Raw genomic sequence first — 23,022 nt, forward strand, 5'->3', positions numbered from 1 at the left:
CCCCCCAGCCTTCATGCCCACCTTGATCAAATCACAGATGGGGAGACATCCCCCCCAGGAGGAGGCTCTTCTTCTACCCCATCTTTTTTTCCCATCTCTTTCCTTCAGGAATAGGGGAAGCAAACCCAGATGCCTGTGGGGCCAGCAGATAACATGGGAAAATGATACACTGGGAAAATGTGGATGGGTGCTGAGTGAAGCAGGCAGCTGTTGCTCGGGTGACCATGTAGGAAAGTGGGCCAGTGGGCCAGCGTCCCAGCTCTTTCAATCCTTCAGGACGATCCACAAGTCTGAATTTTATGGCATATCTCTCCATTTTCAAAGGATGGCAACTAATTCTTTTTTTTTTAAACTACTGTATGCAGCCTGAATATGGCCTGAGGTGGGAGAGTCTCAAGATGTAGGACCCCTGAAGCCTAGAATTTCAAGGGACCCTGCAGCTTGTCTTGTCCCAGCCCAGCTTCACAGGCTGCGGTAAAGATAAAAAAATCATAATGGTAATGTGGCCCAGGCAGGCGTGGCTCAGCAGCTGAGCATCGCCCGAGGATTCAGGAGATCGTAGTTCGATTCCAGGTCAGGGCACATGCCCGGGTTGTGGGCTGGATCCCCAGTTGGGGTCGTGCAGGAGGCAGCTGATCAATGACTCTCATCATTGATGTTTCTCTCTCTCTCTCCCTCTCCCTTCTGCTCTCTGAAATCAATAAAGATTTTGTTAAAAAAAAAAAAAAAAAGGCAATGTGGCCCCGGTGGGTGTTGCTCAGTGGTCTGAGCGCATCCCAGTCAAGGGCACAGAGCTGGGTTGCAGGTTCGCTCCCTGCCCCCCGTCTGGATGTGTGTGGGAGGCAACCAGTCCATGTGTCTCTCTCACATCAATGTTTCTCTCTCTTTCTCTCCCTCTCCCCCTTCCACTCTCTCTGAAAAGCAATGGGAAAAAAATATCCTCAGGTAAGGATTAAATTTTTTTTTAAATGGCAATGTGGGTTAGAGAGCACTATATACTGTAAACTGTGGTCCTACCTGGAAAGGGCTGTTTTCCCAGCAACCCTTCCTGTGCCATTAGAAAGTTCCACCCCATGTGGCTGAAATCCCACTGGCCTTAGTCACTGGCCTTAGTTCTGCTTTCCGGCCCACAGAGCCAGAAGGCTCCCCGTTTTTCCCCCCAGAAGATCTGAACACCTCCCTATGACCCCACATAATGTCACTTCCCGAAAGAAGAACCCATGTTCTCACCAATGTGCCCTGGGGAGGGGCCACCTCACCCTGAGCCATCTGGGCCGGCTTCCACCCTCTAATAAGTGAAAGAAGCACAGGTGCAGATCTGGGTACAGCTGCAGGTGGCTCATGTCACATGCCATAGAGATATAGAGGACTGAAGTTTACTAGCAGGTGACTCTAGGAGGTGACTATTTGGGGGGGAGGGGCGTACTGGCTTTGTATTTTAAAAACGGGTTTCTACAGGCTCATTTGAAAGTTTTTCAAGATTTTTTTGGCAGAATATTCCTAAATTGCCAAATTGGATTTTTCACCTTTCTTCTTTAAAAATAACACTGATACTGACAACAGTCACCTGGTATTAAGGACACTGGGCCTGCTGCTTTGCCAACTCCCTCATTTGCCTTGGGGGTCAGGCACTCTTGAATTCTCCTTTCAGTGGGAGCAAGTGAGGTTCAGAGAGGTTGTATGACTCCCCCGGAGGCCACACAGCGAGCACCTGTGGCAAAATCTGGATTCAAGCCCGAACTCTGACTCCAGTGCCCACTTGTTTAAGCACAATACTAGACTATCACTTCTGGTATCTTTACTGGCAACTACATGGACGAGCTCTTATCCTAGAGTAACATGAATAGCAATAAATGTGAGGGTCCAGTGAGACTAATCCTCTAGGTAAGGTCTGTGGGCTCAGAGAAAAGCAAAGCCCCTCCCTCAGAGAACACTGACACCTAGTGGTGGCCACGAGGCAGGAGGCGGAGAAGCAGGTGGTGAAGGCTGCAGAACAGGTAAGGGCACAGGGCACGCAGGTGGGCAGGCCCCGGCACTCACCTTGTTGAGGCTGCTGCGGTCACTGACGCTCTTGGTCAGCTGCTGGATCTCGGCCACCTGATCAGCGAGCCGCTTCTGCTCATTGAGCTTCTCGGCCAGCGTCTCCAGCTCCGTGAGGGCCAGCTGCAGCGAGAGCCTGTCCGGGTGGCCCCTGGGGGTGTTCTTCAGCATGTCCTGCCAGGGCCCAAAGAGAGCCAGGGCTGAGAGCCCCACCTTAGCTGACCCTCCCCTGGCTGAGGGCAAAGCCTCAGCCTCCACATCCCCTACAGAGGCCAGGTCTGAAAGCTCAGCTTGCAGCCAAGACAGGTGGTACCTGACATAGAGCATGGCCTCAAGAAACAGCTAATGAGTGAAAAAAATAAAATAAACATGTGGACCAATTCCTGATCCACCGATCAACGGGATGCTGACAGCCCACTCTCGCAGCTGGCAGCTCTGAGGACAGAAAGGAAGACACTGCTGGGGCCCTAGGCCGGCAGCCATCCTTCCCAGCTGGGCAGCAGGGCTCACCCCTGACAGAGGTGTCCCAAGGACTCGGGGCCCTGGGGGGTGGGGGGAAAGGCCTAATGCTCCCTGGGAAGCCTGAAGTGGCCCAGGTCAGCTCCTTCCCTGAGCATCTCCTCCCTGCCCAGAGCCCACAGGTCCTGGGATTCTACGTGCCTTCATTCCCCTCCTGAGTCCCGGGCTCACCCACCACCAGCCACTCAGCACCCCACACCGGGGAGATGGGAAATATGCTATCCGATCTGATGGGCTCCACTCCAGGAGTGAAGAAAGAGGGGGCCAGGGTGGGGCAAGTCCCCGCCCACAATCCACAGCAGGTGCTCAGGTTGGGGATGACGGGTGAGAAGCCCCCACCCCACAGGCTCACACCATGGGGAATCCCGGGTGGTACCTGAAGCAGGAGAATGAACTGCGGGAACCTCTGGATGGGCTTCACCATCAGCCCATAGAGTGTGACGCGGTCGGGGCTACACACCTGCCGTCGCTGTTGAAGATGAGGTGGAATCATTCGCTGACCCTCTGCAGCGAGGCCCCAGTGCCCCGGGGTGCAGCCGCTGCCCGGGATGGGCTCCTCTCCCTGGGCCCTGGACTCTGCTCAGCCTCGGGCCTGAGAGAAGAGCCAGGGGGTTCTCTGGTCCCGCGGCCAGGGCTCCCTGCCACCATGGGGGTCCCCACACAGCCCCTCAGCCTGGGGAAACTACAGCAGTCATGTTAAGCTTCTGGATTAAAAGCACAACTGGGAAATTCAGCAATTTATTGCCGAGGTGGGACCTCTAGAAGTAGCCAAGACAACAATTCCCTCCACTTAAACTAAAGTAGCCAGGCCCAGGCCACGATGAAGGGTGGGCAGAAGAGTCTTCCTGTCCTGTCTCTTGTATCTGTTTCTACCACTCTGTCCACCCACCTGTCCCCTAGATCCTGGGCCTCGTTCCTGGTGACCCAGGCTGCTGGCACAGCCTCTCCACTGGCCTCCGCTTCCATCTGCCCTGGCCCACAACTCTGCAGCAGCTCCCCACAGCCCAAAATGCAATGTCCTACAGGTCCAGAGCCACCCACACTGACCACAGCTGCCTCTGGGTGTTCTCTCCCAGGACTCCCCAACAACAGTGCTCCCAGGATCCAACCAGACTCGCTCATCTAACCCCATCTTCCTGCCTCGACCTCTGCCCTCCCACCCTGCCCCTGTTACACCCCTCCTCCATTTCCACCTGTTATAACCCCACGGCCCCCAGGACCCATGTCAGATGCCGTCTTGGATCGGGGCAGTGGGTTCCTGGCCCACCTGCACTTTCCACCTGGTGGCATTCTCCCTGCAGGTAGGATTTCCATCTGACTCACCTGAATGCACACCCAAGGAAATCTTGGGGAGCCTGGCCATAGCTACATGAGGCTTTTGGTCCTTCCACCTCTAATCTCCCACATGAGCCCCAAGACACCCCTCTGAGAAATTCTCGCCCTTTTACCAATAAGGAAAAGGGACAGCCCAGCGACACCCTGAGCTATACCTGGAAACCCACCCAAGCCCAGCCCACCAGAGGTACAGGCCCAGCACTGCTGGGTCTCCCTATGGCCGACCCATCCCCAAGATGTCACAGGCCTCCTGTGACATCTGGCAAAGCCCAGGATCTCCAGATGTTAACAGAAACCGTAACTCTTTATGAGTCGCCTGGTGGGGAGCAGGAGGAACCCACTGTCTTCCCATGGGGCAAGGCGAGCCCCAAAGGAAAGAGGAGGTGTCCAGGCGAAGACACAATACCTGAAGCTGGGCTGAAATCCCCCCTCTCTCCTAAAAGCCCTCCTGCCCACCGCCCTATTGGGAGGGACTGCGGATCCCCGCCAGGCCCACCTTGAGGAACTCGAGGAAAGCGGGCTTGGTGAGACAGGCCTTCTTGATGATGGACATGGCGTTGGTGAAGTTGTTCACGTAGTCACTGTATACATCGAGCACCATGGACTTCGAGAACTGAAACAGGCACCGGTGTGGAGAGGGAGGGTCACAACCCACCCACCCTCACCACCACCACACCTATTGACAGCACCACCTGGAGGATCCCCACTAGTCTGAGGTCAGCACACCTGTCACCCCAGTGAGGGGAGGAAACTGGGTTCAGAGAGGCCAAGAGACGCCGAGGTTGCAGGGAGAAAGAGGAGGGACAAGGGGTATCCGAACACTCTTCCTGCCCTAGCTCAGCAGCCCTGGCCCACAGGTGAAGGGGAAGCAGGTGTGACACCCCTTTCCAACATGCATTTCCTCAACACCCCCTGGAAATAAACTGCCCCCTGGAAATAAACCATCAAGGACAGTGCTCCCGACTCCAAACTCCTTAGACACACAGACCAGGGCGTCGCATCTACTGAGCACTCAGGTTTTCAAAACAGTACTTTTTCTTTTAGCAGAACCCAATTATCTAAGACAGGCCAGAGTGGAGTTCCACCAACTTCGCCCTCCTTAGCTCCATGAATCTCTCTGGGGCCCATGGATTTCAGTTTGAAAAACCACAGTTCAACACATCCCTCAATCCACAGAGGGGACCTGGGTCTGAGAGGGCCCTAGAGCTGCCAGGCATGGCAAAACTGAGGGGGACCAGGCCAGATCTTCTGGAGCATGATCCAGTGCACTTTGGAGGCCCCGACCCCCTGGGGCATCATCCAGGGGCCAAGGCGTGGTCTGTCTGAGCATCGCAAAAAGCGGTCACTCAGGAATGCTTGGCAGGGAAACTTCAGACCACCAGTGGCTGCCCACAGTGGCCTGTCTCCTGGAGTTCACCAGCACCACGCCTACAAATATCTCCAAGGACATACTGGACACTGGAAAGTGTCATGCCTACCCCAGGCTCAGACCACTGGGCAGATTCAGGCCCTGCCACCCCCTGACCCCACTGACTTGAACAACGTGAGCAGGCAGAGGCAGAAGGCTGGCCCAAATGACCTCAAGGTCAGACAGGCTATGGTTTTTCCCTTGGTGAGCCAGGAAAAGAGAGTTTGAGGACACCTACTGAAGCCACGAAGAGGTCCCCAATCTTCTCGGTGGAGTCCCACTCGGCCACACGGGAGGACAGGGCGATCTGGAACATGGAGTGGCAGTGCAGGATCTCCTTCACGCGGAAGAACACCATCTGGCACTTGCGCAGGCTCAGAACCTTGGGCTCCATCTCCATCAGGGGGTTGCGGTAATCCTGCCGGGGTGGGTGGGGGTGAGTGCCCAACACCAGGCCAGAGCCCCTCCACCCACCTTGGACAAGGCCATGCCTGGACCTTCCTGTCGGGGGAGCACATATCCCTCACTCCTCACTCACCTGTCTTCTAGAAGGATCTCATGGATGTAACCCTCCTGGCCCCTCTCTCTGTGCCCACCCACAAGCCACGCCCATGACTCATGTGTTAAGCTGGGTTGGGAGGAAGACACCAGCCTGGAGGAGCTCCATGGAGAGCTGGACCTGCTCGGTTCTGCCTGCGCCTGAGCCGGTCTGTCTGATGGAGCAGCGACAGTGATGTCCCAGCGAGCTCCCCTGGCCCCCAGACCTAGAGCCACACTCTCCACCCAGCTTTGTCAGAAACATAGGTTTTCATCCCCACCTGTCTGAGGTCGGGGATCGGGGCTCCCCTCAGGGGGCTCCCACTCGACAATTCCCTTCCCTGTTGGCCTCACTCCGAGAGCCCACAACATCCCAGCAGATTCACTGTTTCAGGAATGCCAACGACAGACCAGGCGGATACACCTGAACCGGGTCACGTGACCATCTAGCACTCCCTGGGCATCTGATGGGCGCGCCCTACCTACCCCCTGCCTCAGAGAGCCCCAGTGTGATGGGAAGGCACGGCCCTGTCCCAGGGCTCCCGGAGTAGCGAGGAAGACACAGCCCCTTTCAGACACAAAAAGGACCACATGCCCTAGACTCTCCAAAACAGCCCTCATTCCAGAGATCCCCAGCTTTGTTTCAGAAAACGCAGCCCTCCCGTGAACACCAGGGCAACAGGAATTCTTGGCATCTCCCATCGGGAGGTCCCACTGTCCCCATAAAAGTTCTGGCCTTTGGCCCCCTCCCCTTAAAACTACCCGCAGTCCCAAAACACTCCTTGCCAAGTGTTCCTGCGGGGCCCTCGCTGCCCTCTCCCCAGAGGCCCCGGAGCCGTACCTGGAGGACCCGCTTCAAAGACTCCACATAGCTGCCTTCACTCTGCACGATGGAGCCCAGGATGTGCCTCCGGACCACCTGCACAGGCAGAGAGCATGGTCAGTGCCTGCGCCAACCGCGCCACAGAGCCAGCACGGCACACAGCCAGCGTCCGGGACCCCCGGGGCCTGGAGCACTGGTATTTCCTTCCAGGGCCCACCCCAGAGAAACACCCACGCCCCCCACGCTGCAGAAGGGGACAGGGGCCCTGGGACGGCCCCAGTTGCCCAAGCTGTTCCCAGAGTTCTCAACGTCAGCACATTGGCGTCTGGGCCAGGTGATTATTGTGGGCTGTCCTCTGCACTGTAAGATGTTTAGCAACATCCCTAGATTCCAGTAGCATCTCCCAATTGTGACAACCAAGACGTCACCAGACATTGCCAAACACCCCCTGGGCACAAAATCGCCTTGGTTGAAAGCCACTGGCCTAAATAACTAATTTTGCCTGGCCCAGGAAATGCAAAGCTCCTGAGCAGAGACCAGCCAACGCCAGGAAGAGGAACCCTAGGTCTGAGCTGGGGGCCTGGGTCCCGCCCAGCTCCTACTGCTCTGACAGTAACTCTGCATTCGGCAGAGAAGAGGGGTCACCATCTCAACGCTGCTCAGGGGCCAGGTAGGTAACAGAAATAAAGGAAGCAGGCAGATATACTCCCAAGATGAGATGTGTGGCCATATCTCCCTGATTTTTAAAAGAGGCCAAACATCAGGATTTTCTGCCACCCCGAAAAAGTGACAAATCCCTTCATTCAGCTTGGAGCCCCTACTACATCTCGCTCAGTGTCCTCACAACCAGAGGAAAGCGGGGGTCTCTCACCCTGTTTCATGGCTGGGAAAACCCAGATTGGGAGGGAATCAAACATGACAGCCAAGGCCCCAGAGCAAAGCCGCCCCATCTCGGTGTGACACTGAGAGAGGGAAGACATCGCCCAAGGACCCCAGCTCCTAGGGGAAGCCCGTGGTGACTCCAAGACCCCAGCTTAACGACAGGGGGATGGCAGATGGAACTGGGCAACTCGCTCAGTCCTCTCTGAGCTGGACTAGTTCAGTGCATCTCAGCCCTTTTGTAGTTCTAGTCCCTTCCATCAAACACCACCTTCATTCGAAACCTCTAAGTTGGAGCTGCTCTAGTTGCCATGGATGTGGGAAGCAAAGCTGCAGACGCTGGGGCCCCTCCGCCCAGGACAACAGCGGGGCCCAGTCTGGAGAGTGTGCGCAGCTGGTTGAGAAGAGAGCCCGAGGCCCCAGCTGGGGATCTGCCAAGAGTCCCCGATCGTCATTTCCCCTTCAAGATGCAGATCTTGTGGCCCCAGATAATAGGCTAGGACTCCAACATCCCTTCCCGAGAAAACCCCCAGCCCCTTGCCCCTCCCACAGACCTGCTGAGGGCTCAGGCCGTCTGGCATGGGGCCCAGCTCCGGGGCTGGGGGCTTCATGTCCGTAACGCTGACCTCCAGGAGCCCCATGTCCTCCTCCTCCGAGTCACCTGGAAAGTCAGATGGGTGAGTGACACATGCAAGGCAAGGACAACACACCCTGCTCAGACTCCAGGACTGGGAGCCCCGCTGGGCCCAGGGTCCTGGGGGATAAGCGGCTCCTAGGGCCACACCAGACTGCCTGTCGCCTCTGTCCCCATCACTAGGCTCTAAAAATAGTTTTCTTCTGGACGCCTAAAAGGGAGAAGAAAGCCCCAAAAAGAATGAGCTGTTTGGCTTTGGGCTTTCATCTTTCAAAAAAATATGCAAAGACGTAAGGGGGAAAAAAGTTCAGCTGGCGTCCTTCGGGCACCGCGGGCATGGGTGGGCGTGGATCTCCGGAGAAGGAGAGAGGAGACAGGCTCCGGCAGTGAGAACAAGGGGGGCCGGGCCGAGTGCCAGGGTCTGGCCTTGGAGGCCCGGCCCCTACGAGGGAGATGCGAGCACGAGGAGACGGGACCCTGGCTGCTCCTGGCTCTGAAACCCCATGGCGGTGGCTGTGGGCAGCAGGAAGTGGGTGCCATGGGGAAGTTGGGAAGAAGTGGCAACGGGGACTCCAAGGGGCCAAGAGAGCAGGGACACTCAGGTGGGCCCTTACCTGAGCAGGAGACAGAAGAGGAGGAAGAGGAGGGACAACGGACGACAGCTTGGGGGTGGGGGTGGTGAAGGCCCTCCTTCCTGGCCCACATGGTACCCGGGCGATCACTCCGCACCCACCCCAGCCTCCGGCCCTGCGGCTTCCTCTTCCCCCACTGGCCACTGGGTAGCATTCTTGGCTGGTGATTCGAGCCCTACCACAGCTATTAATAACGCCTCTGGTGGGAGGGTCACTTTAGGAAAGGCTCTGAGCTAATGGGCTGGGCGGGGAGGGCCTGGGGAGAGCCCGCTGGCCGCCTGGCTGGCCTGGGGGTAGGGACAGTGACCAAGAGCAGCTCCCAGACAGCCGATCTGTCCACCCTGCCCTTTCTCCAGGCCACTCCGCTAAGTTTGGAATGACTTCTGGGCCTGTCCCCTTCCTTGTCTGGGGCCAGGGCGACCCCAAAGCTTTAGCGCTGCATCTAGCGCGTGCAGCGGTGGGATTAACGGTGCAGGGTCACACAGCTAGGAGGCAATGGAACTGGGGTCTGAACCCAGGAAAGTAAGATTCGGTCCTGGCACCAAATACTCCACTTCATGCCCCACCATCGAGAATAACGCCTGCCACGCAGGAGCTGGGGTCTGGGCCAGGCTCTTTCCATACACCACCTCAGTCATCCTCACCATGGCCCCTGAGACAGATGCCGTATTAGCCCATTGTCTAGATGAGCAAGCTGAGGCACAGAGTGGGTAAGATACTAGAGGGCACAGAACCTCACAGTTCTCCCTGGCTTAAACACCTGGCCCCGATCTCTCACCCCTAACCCTCACTCCAGCCGGAGGAAGAAGCCTCCTCCATCCTGTCTATGCCTGTGTATCCCCAGGCAAGTCATTGAACCACTCTGTGCCTGTTCCCTCATCTCTAAATGGGAACAGGACAGTCCTTTGTAGCTCTTCGGTGTTTATAAGGATTAAGTGAGGAGCTGTAAAGCTGTTAGTAGTGCATGGCACACAATAAATACTCGATAAATGTGAGCTATCACAAAAGTCATCTCATATGTCCCCGCCTCCCGGCCTTTGCACATGCTCACTCCTGCCCCCGGAGCATCCCTCCCCTCCTGTTCCCCCTGCTGACTGACCTGGGTCTGCTTCTCCTGCTCTACGCCCTTCCCTGACCTTTCATTCCCATATCCCATACCCACTTTCTCTACCTCTCGCCACGGTACCCCACCATGCCACTATGTCACCCCTCATCTGTACTGTCATTTCCTTTCTACATGCCTGTCCCCCCCACTGCGCAGGAGCTCATGGAGGAAATGCCGTTCAATTCACCTTGGTGCCCCTGCAGCCAGCACGGGGCGCGGCACTTAGTAGGTGTTCAGTAAATACCAGCTAATGGAGAGATGGGTGGATGGATAAAGGAAGGAATGAACAACAGAGCTCCGAGATGAGGCCAGGTGAGCCAGACAGGTTGGAAGGCGGGAGGCCAAGGGCAAGGCCATGGCAAAGGGCAAGAGCAGCGATGCTAAAGAAAGAGGCCCCACCTCTCCTGAAAGAGAAGGCCACATCTCCAAGAGAAGTAGGAAATAGGCTGGGACAGCGGTCTGACACGTGGGCTCAGTCCCCAAGGCCCACCGCCAGAGGAGCTCAGACACCAGTGACCTTGCCCAAACGTCCCTGCTGTCACAGGGCTGACACCAACCCCCCTCCCAGTCTGGCCCACAGCGCCTCACCAAGGACGTCTTTCCTGTGCAGAAAGGACACTTTGCGCAGGACGGCGATCCTTGTCTTCTCCAGCCCATCCTTGGTCCCGCTCTTGGCAGCCTTCATGAACTGGGTCATCTGAGCAAAGGCAGAGGGGCTCATCAGAGAAGCTGAGGGAGGCCCTGGGGCACCTGCCGCCAAGGGCCGCCAGCTCCACCCAGGCCTCCAGGACAGGACTACAAACATCAAGACCCCCGGGGCCATTCCCTCCCAGGGAGGTGGCAGCAGAGGCCAAGAAGGACAGTGGGCAGTGCCACCCTGGGACTTACTGGGATTGGGTAAGATGGGACATTCATGCCCCGGGGGAGCTCCCTCAGGGGAACCCTCTTTATGGGCAAGGGGAGGTCCTAACTTGACTTTTTTCCCTTTGGGACAAATTATACGGTACCTACTCCCATCAAATTAAGGAGAAGGTAGCATGGGGGAAAGGCTCGAGGCCTGGAGTCCCAGCCTGGGTTCAATCCCAGCCCCGCCACTCCCCGGACGCGACCCACTGAGACTCCCCAGGGCTGCGAGGGCTAACAGACAGGCCTGGGAAGCACGCTGCACAGAAAGCAAGCGGCACAAATGCTGGCGGTTACTTAGGGAGCCATTGCAAGGAGGTGAGCCCGCACCGCTGCACCATCTGCTGAACCCGCGTGAGGAAGCCCGTCCCGTGCCCCCAAACACCCAGGTTCCTTACTGAGCCACTGTCCGGGAAAGGGGAGAAAGCTGAAGTTGCCACAGAGCAGGGCGCAGCTTCCCCTGGGCGGGGAGGCCCCAGGACACGGGCGCAGCAAGCTGAGCAGGGAGCGGGCACGGGCACGGACACGGGCATGGGCACGGGAGGAGGCGTGCCCGGGGGGGAAGGCGGCCTCCCTGGGCCTGCGAACAGAGCCGCTGTCCCCTAGCTCATTCTATTGTCCCCTCAGCACCCACCCCAGCCCTGGCATCTTCCCCGACACACAGCCAGCGCCACTGAGAAGTTTCGACACGGGTGGAAATGCTTCCTCCCCGCGCTGTCCACACGGTAATGCCGGGCAGACACAGCCACGTGGCATTTGAAAAGCGGCTGACGCGGTAAGGACCCGAACTCCTGCTTATGTCTCATTTTAATTCGTCTGAAGTTAGACGACCGCATGGCTGTCATAATGGGCAGTGGGGTTCGAGGACAACCCTCTCCTTCCTGGAGCTCTCTCTCTGCTGAAGGTGAGGAGCACTCATCTGGGGGGCTCTGGTCTCTGCTCTCACTATCTCCTTCCTCCAAACACCCCGGGTCCCAGCATAAGGGGCGGGGCACTGGGGGGGGGCGGTCCGGGAGAGGAAGGCTTGCTGACAACCAGTGGGCGCTAAGGCGGGGGGGGGGGGGGGGGGGGACAGGTATTGCCTTTTCAGGAACAAGGTCAACTTTCTAGAAACAACCAGCAGAGGGGAAGGGAAGTCCCCAGCCCCTCCCGGCATCTACACGGACAATTCTAGAGTAGCAAGTCTTGCTTGGCCTTTTGGGCGGGGAGGGTCATAAACACCTTTGAGGACTGACAAGAGGGACAGATGTTGATCCCCAAACTGCACAAAGATATGGATCCTCTTCTGAGGAGGTCATGCACACACCCCCCGATAGGAAATCTCTGTCCTGGAGCCCAGTTCCCGTCCTGGCAGAGAGCCATGGGGGGAGGGGGGAGCTGTCTTAGGAACCCCCAAAGGGGTCTTTAGGGGAACCACCTGAAGCCCTTCTGTTGGCATTTTCCCGGGCAAAAAAAGAACAGGTGAAAGAAAACCCCAAAGGTGTCCCTAAGTTCACCTGCCACCCCACCCATCTTCGCAGAGCAGAGGCCAAGGCCAGGGAGAGCACCCTGGTCTTGGTCTCTTGTACTCCACGTGCTCCCTGCTCCTCTCTGGGCCTTGGCTTCCTGAGAAGTTAAACCTGCCTGACCCCGGGTCCCAGGCCTCTCAAAGGGCGTCTATAAAAGGGCCCTGCAAACTGTAGAGTGCCTCTTCTGGTCCTCTCCCTGGGAGCCCCCTGGTTCTGACGAGGAGGGTAGTGCCACAGGCTGGAGATCATACAGGCTCTGACCCTCACACACCCGGGTTTGAAGCCCAGCTCTGCTGCTGACCGCTGGCATGACCCTTACCGTCCTCACTACCGCTAAATGACAGCAGTGAGAGACAGCTGCCTCCCAGGGTGCCCTGGGGACAGGACAGTCAGGCACACAAGTAATACTGACACCATCCACTGAGCTCTCCGGCTGTGCCAAGCGTAGCATGGAGCACCTAACAGATCTGAGCTCATCTAATCCTTACATCTGCCCTAGGGGCTGGAACTGTTAATGTCCCCATTTCTCAGGCAAGGAAACTGAGGTCAGAGAGGTCAGGAGGCCTGCCCAGGATCACACAGAAAGTCCTAGGATGGGGATTCAGACCCAGGCCTATGGGCCTTCAAAGCCCATAGCACATGGCAGGTGCTCAATTAATGGAAGCTATTGCTGTCAGCAGCAGCATTATCCAGAAGTCTGGGTCCCATCTGAGAAGACGGTACTCTGCATCTTTCTGAACAGCCAGGAGTGGAAGGGACATCTAATGTCACTAACACTCACATCTTTCAAGTGTAACCCAAACCCATCCACCATAGTTATTAAATACACAGACTCCCAGGCCTTGGTCCAGACCTGCAGAATCTGAATCTCTGGGGGTGGAGCACGGGAATCTGCATGTTTCAAAGCACCCCGGGTGATTCTGAGGGCCCTACGTTTGAAAACCCAACCAGGAATTCCTGCAGGTGGCTAAGTTTCACTTGAGAGTGGGGAGAAAAGGGGAGGTAAGAACATGGAAAGAAACGAGCCTGCTGAGGCATCGACTAGTTCCAGCACGGACGGGAGATGCGGCCGGTTCTGGGTCTCGGGTCTTGGGGGCAGCCCAGGACTCAGGCCCACCCTCTGTGGCCCCAGGACTTGGGAGGGACAGACAAACAATACCTTACAATCGTACTTGTGCTTCAGCTCCTGCATGTCTCTCCCCCCAACTCTTAAAGCCAAGATGTCTCTCTTAGTCCTGGCGTATCTCTCCTTTAGCCTAGTCAGGTCTGGAGAAAGCTGGAGCCCCCAAGCGGCCAGGCAGAAGGAGAGCAGGTGAGAGGAGCAGGCAGGACAGGAAGGAGACAAAACAGGGGCAACAGAGGAAAAAGGAGACTCAGGTAAAGTGGCGGATGGACAACTCGGGGCAGGCGGCACCTGGGACCTGGGGATGACCAGGGCCCAAGCAGCAGTCCAGCCAGGCTCCCGCCTGGAATTGGCCCCAGCATCGCCCTGCCCAACATGCCAGGAAGCTGGGCCGGGTCTCTGCAGCAGGGCACCCTGATGCTGGGAGGAGGGGTGAGAGGGGAGCAGTCCAGGCCCACTCTCAGGGAAGGGGAGCAGTGCTGGGAGGGCAAGGGCTGTGTCTTTGTCATCTCCCCATCCCAGGGGCCTGTGACATAAGAGGTTCTTGGCAACTCTGTGAGATGGATGGATGGCAGGTGGATGGATGGTGGGCAAGAGATGAATGGATGAGTAGGAAAACGCACAGAAAGATGGGTGAATGGACAGAGGGATGGTTGGCAGATGGGTAGATGGACAGGCTCATGGATGGATGGATGGAGAGATGGATGGAAAGATAAATGGATAACTCAGCAAATGGATAAATTTAATTAGGTACTGTATGGCAGGACAAATGGATGGAGAAGGGATGAACAGAAGTAAGATGAATGAAGAAAGAATGAATGGACTGGTGGATGGACACAGTGCTGGGCTGATAAATATTTAACTACTGGTTCTCCAGGAAAAAGCTCTGCTTTGTAGCATTTCCATGGTAAGAATGCTGCCACCTAACCCATTTCAAGCTACCAACCTGACATCACTGGATGTGGAGTTGGAAAGAGATGCCCGCAATTGGTTCTTGGGTCCCTGTGAGCTAGGGCAAGCTGGCTCTAGCACAGCACTAGAGGAGGGGTGGATGAGTAGAGGGAGGGAGGGAGGGAGGGAGGGAGGGAGGGAGGGAGGGAGGGAGGGACACCTGGATGTAAGGATGGATGGGTGACTGGCTTACATACTATCTGGGAAGACGGATGGATGGACAGGTGAACAGACAGACATTCAAACGCATGAAGTGTGTAAGCAATAGTGATGTTTGGTAAAGCATACAGAAGACCAAGACACGCATGTCTTCTAGAGAAGCTGACAAGTACAGAGACCAAGAGCACGAGCTCTGGAGGCAGGCGAGCCTGCATTCAAACCACCACAGCCCGCTTCCTAGCTGGGAAGTCTCTCCACCTGAGCTCCAGCTTTCCCACTGCTACGCTGGCCTTAATGATACCCACTTCAGAGAGTGCTGAGAAGATTAAATGGACGACACACGCAAAGCCCAGAGTTTAGTGAGTACTCAGAAGATGGAAGCTCTCGTCATGCTCTTACTCAAATAAGCGCCTAATATCTATTGAGTAGTTGGATAGACGGATGGTGGGATGGATGGGTGGATGAATGGACAGATGGGTGGACGGATGGGTGGACAGATGGGTGGACAGATGGGTGGACGGATGGACAGATGGACGAATGGACAGATGGACGGATGGATGGATGCATGGATGGATGCATGGATGGATGGATGGATGAGGTATTTTCTTTCAAATCATGTGTGATGAGTGTGGCTCTACCGCTTACTGGTTGTGTGACCCTGACCACATCATCTAACCTCTCTGAGCTACGGTCGCTTAGGTTCTCTGATGATCAAAATGAGACTCTTAGTGCCCATAATACCAACCACTCTAGGGTATTAGGAAAAAGAACTGAAACTGCTCTGTAAGCTGAAACACAATAGGCAAAGGTTCACGATTATTATACAAAGAAGTAACAGAACAGGGATCCTTCTGTGAGTTACTCGGACTCCCCCAAAACTGGGGAGTTTGAGATATGTACTGAGTTCTGTTTCATCTGTAAATAAGATGGACACAATAAAATCAGACAGCCGATGTGGGCCACCTGATGCCCTCTGCCTCTCTAGGGGTCAGAAGACCTGGGGTCAGAAGTCACCCACGGAACTGGCCAGATCAGAGCAGGGGCGCAAACAAGGCTGAGGTCGGAGCTGGCTTTTCTGCCCTGTCCCCTGACCAGCTCGATCACAATGACCTTGACTAGGAAGAGGTCACAATCAGAAAGCAGAAAAGTTCAATGCAGCCCATTCCACAACTGGAAAAAAATAATAACAGCCACTGAGCACGGGTGGTAACCAGCAGGTATTATTAACATATGAGGATCGGGCTCCTGCTTACATCTGGGTCAGCTGCTTCCAAGGAGGTCCCTCTGCAGACTCCTTGGTCACTTCCTTTGGCAAAAATCCACCCACCGAGAGCTGGCCTCTCAAGATCTCTGAAGGAGGAACTCCACCAGTTCTCTGACAGCTGGGCAGGGTGCAAGGAGCCCGCTCCAAGGACAGGACAAACACTTCCCCAGATCTCTGCAGCCCAGTGCCCCACAGCCACACAACACACAGCCAAGCAGCGGTGTGCAAAACATGCAGCCACTGCAGTGCCAGGCACAGGAGCAGGTGTGTCCCAAGAAGCTCAAGAGGGCGAAGCACTGCAGGCAGGGCTCAGGGGGGTTCCCTGGCAGAGGTCGGTGGCAGGGGAAGGGCCCCTCCACAATCCCCTGTTCTCCTGGAGCCTGCTGTTCAGGAAGCAGGAGGGCCTTGGCCCATGGCCAGAGAAAAAGTCTTCGTGGTTAGAAATTCAAAGAACTCTGCTGTGTTGTTTGTCTGCTGAGGAAAGTCCAAAGCCCCAGCCTCAGGGTGCGAGGGGACATGAGCTCATGGCAGCAGCCAGAGACCCTGGGGCCAAGACCTGGTGAGGGCCAGCCCAGCACTCTCAGAGTGCTCTGTGGGCCCCTGGCATCCCTGGGGGCAGGGTGCTGGTTAAAAGGCACACTGCCCTGCCACCCCAAACCCTGAACGAGAGTCCCTGAGCAGGGTGAGGCCCTGGCATGTGTGAGTTCAACCAGCTACCACGTGATCCTGATGCTGAGGGCCACCACCAGAGAGCCCTGATTCAGTGTCCCCATACCTCTTGCCCTCTGAGAGGTGCCTGTGGTACCCTCCCAGTCCCCAGCAAGAAGGCAGGGGCTGGGAAAGTGGCTGTAGGGGATTAGGAGGGACAGCCAGAGGCTGAAAACAAGGGCTTGCCCAGGCATCGAGTCCACTTGCTCCCAAGACCCAGAGCAGAGCTGAGAAGTACCCATCCTGCCTTCCTACAGACAGGCTGCCCAGGGGGTGTGGTGGCTTCATGACTAAAGCCCCTCTTCTCTCCTAAAACAGCGCACGCTGCCCCATCTGAGGACAGGAGCAGGGATTGCCTGTTCCTGGGCTTTTGCCTGGGCCATTCCTTTGGCCTAGATACCTTTCCATCTCCTCTGGCTTCTGCACCCCAGCTCCCAGCTCATCTCTCTTGGAAGCCTCCTCTTACCAACCCCATCAGATGGCACCCACGTCAGGCAGACAGCCTTAGGTACAAGGGCTCATGTTTACCAAAAGGCATTTTGTCTCATTTTTGGCAAATTGTTTCACATTCAGTATCTCTTAGACCACAAAGGTTGCCCAAGCCTATTTGGGTCTTCCTGTCCCCATGTACCCCAGCCATACCCTAAGACATGGACTGAGCACACAGTAGGTATCATAGATGCTGACTTTTTTGCTAGCAAGAAGTCAAGGCCATTTTCCGTGGCTCAGCCCATGGGGGCCCAGCCACGAGAAGGCCAGGGTTCAGGAGAGGCCCACGCAGCTCCCAGGTTTCCTGGGGATTTGGGGGGCCCTTCTTGATCTGAGGAAAGTCTGTCTGAAGACTCTTTGGCCAGCACTCCTCTCCCAGAGGGGATCCCCAAACTTACAAAGGAGCAGGAAGTGCTAGGAAAGAATTGGAGGCGCCCACAATCCCAGCCTAGGTCTAGGACCCCCTGACTCGTCCCTGCCTGGCCTTCAGGCAGGACTGGCCAACACGTTGAGCTCGCCTGAGAGGGACCCAGTCTACCTGTGGTCAGGCAGGGCCAGCCTGTAAGAAGCTGCTCCCACTACATCCCAGATCTCAGCATGGATAGAATCTGCCTTCTAGAGGCTTCTGAAGAATAAATGGGAGAAGTCACGGGAAAGGAGGAACCAGACGACCCACCCTTCTCTCAGCCTCTGACTCCCTCCTGAAATCAGCAGAATGAATCCTGTTTCAGGCAGAAACATCAGAGGAAACCAATGCCTGGATGGCACTTGGAAAGGCCACGGGAAGGAGCCTCTGGCAGCTCTGTCTTAGCCACAGCAGCCCCCATTTGTTCCCCTCCCCAGGCAGGGGTCTGTGTGGGTCTCGGATTGATTGGTCTGAGAACACAGACCAACACAGTGCAGGAAGATGAAAATGACTTGATCCAAGTGCCAAATCTAATCAGCTGGTTGGGCTGCCTGGAGCACTGTGCTGAGGAGGATTCTGAGGCCAGATGTGAGCCCACGAGCATCATGATCAACGTGGGATCTGCCATAGACGTGGGGTGGGAGGGCACCTGTGCCAGGTATGAACCAAGCCCACCCCAGGTTTAGGGCTCCCCGCAGCCAAAGATCAATGCCGGCAGGTCATCTGTGTCAGGGCACCTGGGCCACTTCCTCCCGCACGCGTTCCTGGGAATCATTGTTTAGGTAAGAGTTTCAGGCCTGGCTCTCACCACCTTCATTACCCCTCCCTGAGGGGGTCTCGGGGCCCTGGCTGGCGTGAGAGACACTCCCACCTTCTCACCTTGGGCTGGAAGGACACTCGGTGCTTGGCGGGCTCTGCCTCTGGCTTGGCCTCCTCCTCTGAGTCTTCGCTGTAGCTCTCAAACTCACTGGAGCTCCAGCCTAGGTCCTCCACCTCCCTGGGCGCCCCGTCGCGGGGCGCATCCTCATACAGCAGGCTCCTCTCCGCCCCTGCAGGCCAAGCCATGGGGCAGTGAGCAGAGGCCCGGGCCAAGCCACCAGACCCAATTCCAGGTGCACGGGGGAAGGGGGGGACAGGTAAGCGCGCAGGTGGCTGGCTCTGGGGCTCCGCCTCCGCTTCCTTGTCCATAAAACAGAAGTGATGAGACACAAAAGCCACCCAGTAAAGTGAGGAGGACATGAGAAAATGTATAAAAGCACAAGAAATGTGTCAGGCGCATGACAGGCTCAATTATTTCCTCCCATTGTCAGCATTACTTTTCTGGGATCTGAGTGCTCATCCTGGGCCTCCTAGGCATTTTTTAGTAGAAAAGAGAAGACATGGACCGAGTGCTCTGGCCTCAGCATCCTGGGGGTCGGGCATTAAATGAGTCAGCATCCCTCACCCCAAACTTGAGTTTCCCATGTGGCTTCAGGATCATCCAGTAGGGGGCACCCCCGGTCCAATGTCCAGGAGCGGTCCCTTTTCTTGCAAGGCCCCACAGGAAATGTCTTGAACCGAAAACTTGGGGACAAAGGCCTGAGAGTCCACTAGCCACAGTGCCACCAGGGCCTGAGCACTCTTGGGGTCTCAGCTGAGTTGGGTGGGAGATGCTGCTTCCAGGCTGAGGTGGAAGCCACTGTCCTGGGACTAAAGCATGGGGGTCCCCCCCAGCCCAATGGGAGATCTGGAGCTTCACCTTCACCGCTTGGGGCTTCAGTTGCAGGTCTGTTACCTACAGCACTGAACTGCCAACCTCACAAAAGTGAGGCCAGACTCCAAGAAACGCACGCAGATGAAAATGCTATTGTCAACATCAAAAAATGTGGCATTGGGAAGGGTTTTAAAAATCTGCTCAAAAAGCATGTTGCTGGAAATGGGGAGCTTGGGTTTTCAGAGACCTCTCTGTAAAATAGGGATGATAATGGTAAGCTAAGCAGAAGGGTGGAGTAAATAAAACATGTACGTAAAGCTCCAGCAAAGAGCTGCTGATCCTCGCTCGAGGGGGCTCTCAGCAGGCTTGATGTCATCGCACTGACCTCAAGCCTCCACCTGCTCCCCACAGGCAAGCTGGGGCGGGGAGGTCTGGAGGATGCACTGAGGCTGAGCTGGAAACTAGGGTCCCAGGATCAGGAGGGAGCATGCAGTTATTGTTAAGCAATAAATAATAGTGACTAATGTCTCCAGAGAGTGGAGCAGCTGGTGATTAGGCTGTGACCTTTACGGGGCTGGGTTGATTGTCCTATTACTGCAGTGGAGGCCCCAATGCTTGGGGCTGCCCCTGAGGAAGAACCATGGTGGCATCGCACCCGTCTCCCGCCCCACGCTTCCAAGGGCGCCCAGCCTCCCAACTGCCTGCATCTACACGCCACATCTCTCGGTGGATTCTCCCGGAAGTCCTGCGGGGTCAGCAGGGTATAAATTATCATCCCCTCCTATTAGAGAGATGAGAAAACAGGGACCCAGGGAAGAAACGTGACTTGCCCAAGGTCAGGCAGTGAAGGGGGCAGGGGGGCAGACTCCCAGGCCAGGCTCCATCTATTTGCTGCACTGCTTTCTACGGAAGCCCTGCCATCCTGGTGACCACCCTGGGCTCATTTAGAAATGCTCTCTCCAGTGGACACAGAGTCACCAAATTCCTGAGCCTGTGCCAAATCCTCAGCCTTCGGGGCCTCACAGTGGTCCTGGTCCCACCCTCCACTTCCTGGGGCCTCGGGCTTCACTGGTGCTCAAGATCACAGCCCCTCCGCAGGGCACTCACCACCACCACCAGTGCTCCATGTCAGTCTCTACCGGCATCCACACAAAAACCCAGGGATGGAGCTTTATTGCCCTGATTTTACAGATGCATCAACTGAGGCCCAGAGAGATTAAGCAGAAGTCCTCTGGTGTGACCCTCCCCAAAGTCCTGAGAGGTCAGGATGACATTCTGATTTTATATGAAGAAACCAAGGCCCAAAGGTCCCCATGCCCTAATCAACAGCAGAGCTGAGATTGGAACCCAGGGCTACGAGTGTGGCCTGCACCTCAGTTGATAGCTTCCTCTCCCAGTGCCTGCTGAGCCCACATCAGTCCACACAGGACGAGGCCAGCAGGTGTCATACTAACCACAGCAGCGTCCCTGTGCAGCAGACCTACTGAGGTGCCACAGTCTTGTCTCACTCAATCTCCCACAGCCCTGTGGGTGGAGGCCGGGGGCGGGTGGCCCTCAATCTGCAGGCTCAGAGCTGAGATACAAAGGCAAGTTGTCTGACACCTACTCTTAACCACCTCAGGGTAAAACTGTGGGATGGCAGGAACAGGCAGTTTCCCCATACCCTGGGGACGTTAGTGCTCAGGGCAGACTAGGGACCAAGTAATTAGTTGCTTGATTTGATTCAGGTGAGAAAACAGCCCAACAGAAGTTAAACAGCAGCCTTAGGCCACTCAGATCTCCTTCCTGGGTTGGGACCTTCCTACAAGACACCACTGCCTCCCTACACAATGCACTGTTTCCCGACCTCTCCTGGATTCGAATGAGCTACACACAGGGATGTTAAGCACCTCCTGGGCTTGCAAAGGGAGGCACCTATCATTGGCCCATTTGTCCCTGTTGCTGGAACTGGAGTCAGGAGTGTGGCTCTGGGGGCCCATGGGTCTTGTCATGTCTCTGTGTCTCTCCTGTGGGACTGTGCATAGCCCAAGGATGGTGAAGGCCACCCCTATCAGACTAGGAGCCCCTCAAAAGCAGGGGCTGTTCCCCCGACACGGGGAGCCCCTGAAAGCAGACAGAATAGTGTAGGAGAAAAAGCAGAGTGGGGCAGATGTCCATAAAATCCTGGATCTGTGATCTGGGGCTGGTGGCTTAACCTCTCTGATGTGACTGTCAACTGGAGCCATAAGCCTGGCCCTGCTGACCTCATGAGGTTGATTAAACAGTGGGATCAAATGTGTTTCATCTGTCATAAGATGCTGCCCAAGACCTCCTGGGATAGGAGACAGAGCGCTGGACTTAGAGTCAGAATGACGCAGGTTCAAATCCCAGCCCCGCCTCTGCAATTTCTTTGTAGAAAGGACGTAATATCAGAGTACAGGAGACAAACATGAGAGTCACTGGCCTGTGTTCAAGCAAAGATGAGGATAATAAATACCCCTCCCCCCTGGGTGAGTTGGGCCCAGCTCCAGCAGGACTCTCTCCCCTCTACTCTGTCTCCCGTCTGAGGCCACAATCTCCCCCTCTTCCAGGCCCACCCACGGCCTCACCCAGAGGAGGGCACAGGGTTCCCAGCGTTCTCTGCTTCACCACTTAACAAGCTGTCACTTTCCCTGCAAGCCTGGGAAGCCCAGACTAGCACCCCATTTTCCTGGGAGAGGAATCAAGGCTCGGAGAGGTGGAATGACTCGCCAGGGCCCCCTCAGCCAGAGCGTGCCCAGCCCAGAGGCCCTAACCCCTGCCCCACCCAGCCTGGCCCCTCCCTCTCCCTGGATGACTGCAGTGGTTTTTAAAAGCAGGAAGGAGTGGCAATGGGCTGGGTGGGGAGGGAAGGAAATGGAAGAAGACCTTCCCCAGGCCCAGCCCCTCCCACCGCATCCCTAGAGAAGCAAGGAAGCGTGAAAGGGGCCCCTACCCGCTTGATGGGCGTCCAGGTTCTCACAGGGGACGTCGTCATAAATCACATCTTCATCCAGGGCAGGGAAAGTGAACCGGTCGACTGGGAGTGAAAAGGGAGAGGGAAAGGGCAGGGATAAGGCGAGGAGGCTGCCAGGCTGACATCAGGCTGCACCAGCTGGCAGCTCCCTCCTCCAGCATCAGGCCGCCTGGGCCCTGGGGAGCCCCTGCCCCGCCGCCCTTAAGAGGACACTGGTTCCGCTCCTTCTCTCCGCCCCCCAACCCCTCCAAGGCACCCTCCCAGTGACCAGGGCAGGCCCCACCTGCCTCCCTGTCACACATTGGCTGGCCCATCTGGCTGACAGCAGCTGCTGAGGACACCTGCAGGGAGCAGACCCAGCACCCGGACACATCTTCAGTGGCCCAGGCCCCCCAGCACTACCCTTGAAGAGGCACCTCCCACCCAGACGCAGAGGAGGGACAACCAGCCCTAGTGAGTAGTGGAAATAGGGGGAGAGAAATGGATTTGGAGAGCGGGGTTAAGAACAGTCCCCCCGAAACCCAGCCAGCAGGGTCCTGATTAATGAAAATTCAGCAAATGAGCACATCCCTCCAGGTCTATGAGGAGAGCGAGGCCTGCCCATGTTAGCAGCCCCCTAGATGCAAAATCTAATGAGATCTCTCCCCAAAACTGTGTGCCCACTCTCTGCCCTCTTTAGAGGCATAGGGCCCTACAGAACAAGGATTTCGAGGGCCAGTCCCCACCCCTGATGGGAGCCTGTCCTCACCCCACAGCCCTCCAGGAAGACATGGGACCTGATGGCCTCTGAAGTCCCCACCATCCTAACTGTGGTGCTTCCAGTTGTCCCAGGGCCCCAGAGCCTCGTCCCAATCCCCTTTCCCTCCCCCCATGGCCTCTGCCTCCCAATGGCTTCAGACCTATCCACCTCCGTCCAGGTTCCTAGCTCCGGG

At 56.5% G+C, this 23,022-nt stretch overlaps 1 protein-coding gene across 4 annotated transcripts in view; it reads right to left on the bottom strand.

The window, feature by feature from the left end:
* The window catches only part of ARHGEF10L (Rho guanine nucleotide exchange factor 10 like), a 97,189-nt gene that overhangs the window by 52,717 nt on the left and 21,450 nt on the right, over positions 1-23,022 (bottom strand). The window contains exons 5-14 of one of the 4 annotated variants that reach the window (XM_087820203.1): positions 22,070-22,153; positions 18,303-18,472; positions 13,483-13,599; positions 10,501-10,609; positions 8,096-8,202; positions 6,681-6,758; positions 5,541-5,720; positions 4,391-4,507; positions 2,936-3,028; positions 2,041-2,214 (exon numbers count right to left, since the gene is read on the bottom strand). In XM_087820203.1, the coding sequence (XP_087676329.1) occupies positions 2,041-2,214; positions 2,936-3,028; positions 4,391-4,507; positions 5,541-5,720; positions 6,681-6,758; positions 8,096-8,202; positions 10,501-10,609; positions 13,483-13,599; positions 18,303-18,472; positions 22,070-22,153 (1,229 nt within the window). Of the gene's footprint in view, positions 1-2,040; positions 2,215-2,935; positions 3,029-4,390; positions 4,508-5,540; positions 5,721-6,680; positions 6,759-8,095; positions 8,203-8,789; positions 8,962-10,500; positions 10,610-13,482; positions 13,600-18,302; positions 18,473-22,069; positions 22,154-23,022 lie in introns of those variants that run through there. The other 3 variants (XM_016216070.2, XM_016216088.2, XM_016216079.2) reach the window with 3 other exon arrangements.

Source organism: Miniopterus natalensis, chromosome 9 (genome assembly GCF_054644295.1).
Source record: "Miniopterus natalensis isolate mMinNat1 chromosome 9, mMinNat1.hap1, whole genome shotgun sequence".
NCBI lineage: Eukaryota > Metazoa > Chordata > Mammalia > Chiroptera > Miniopteridae > Miniopterus > Miniopterus natalensis.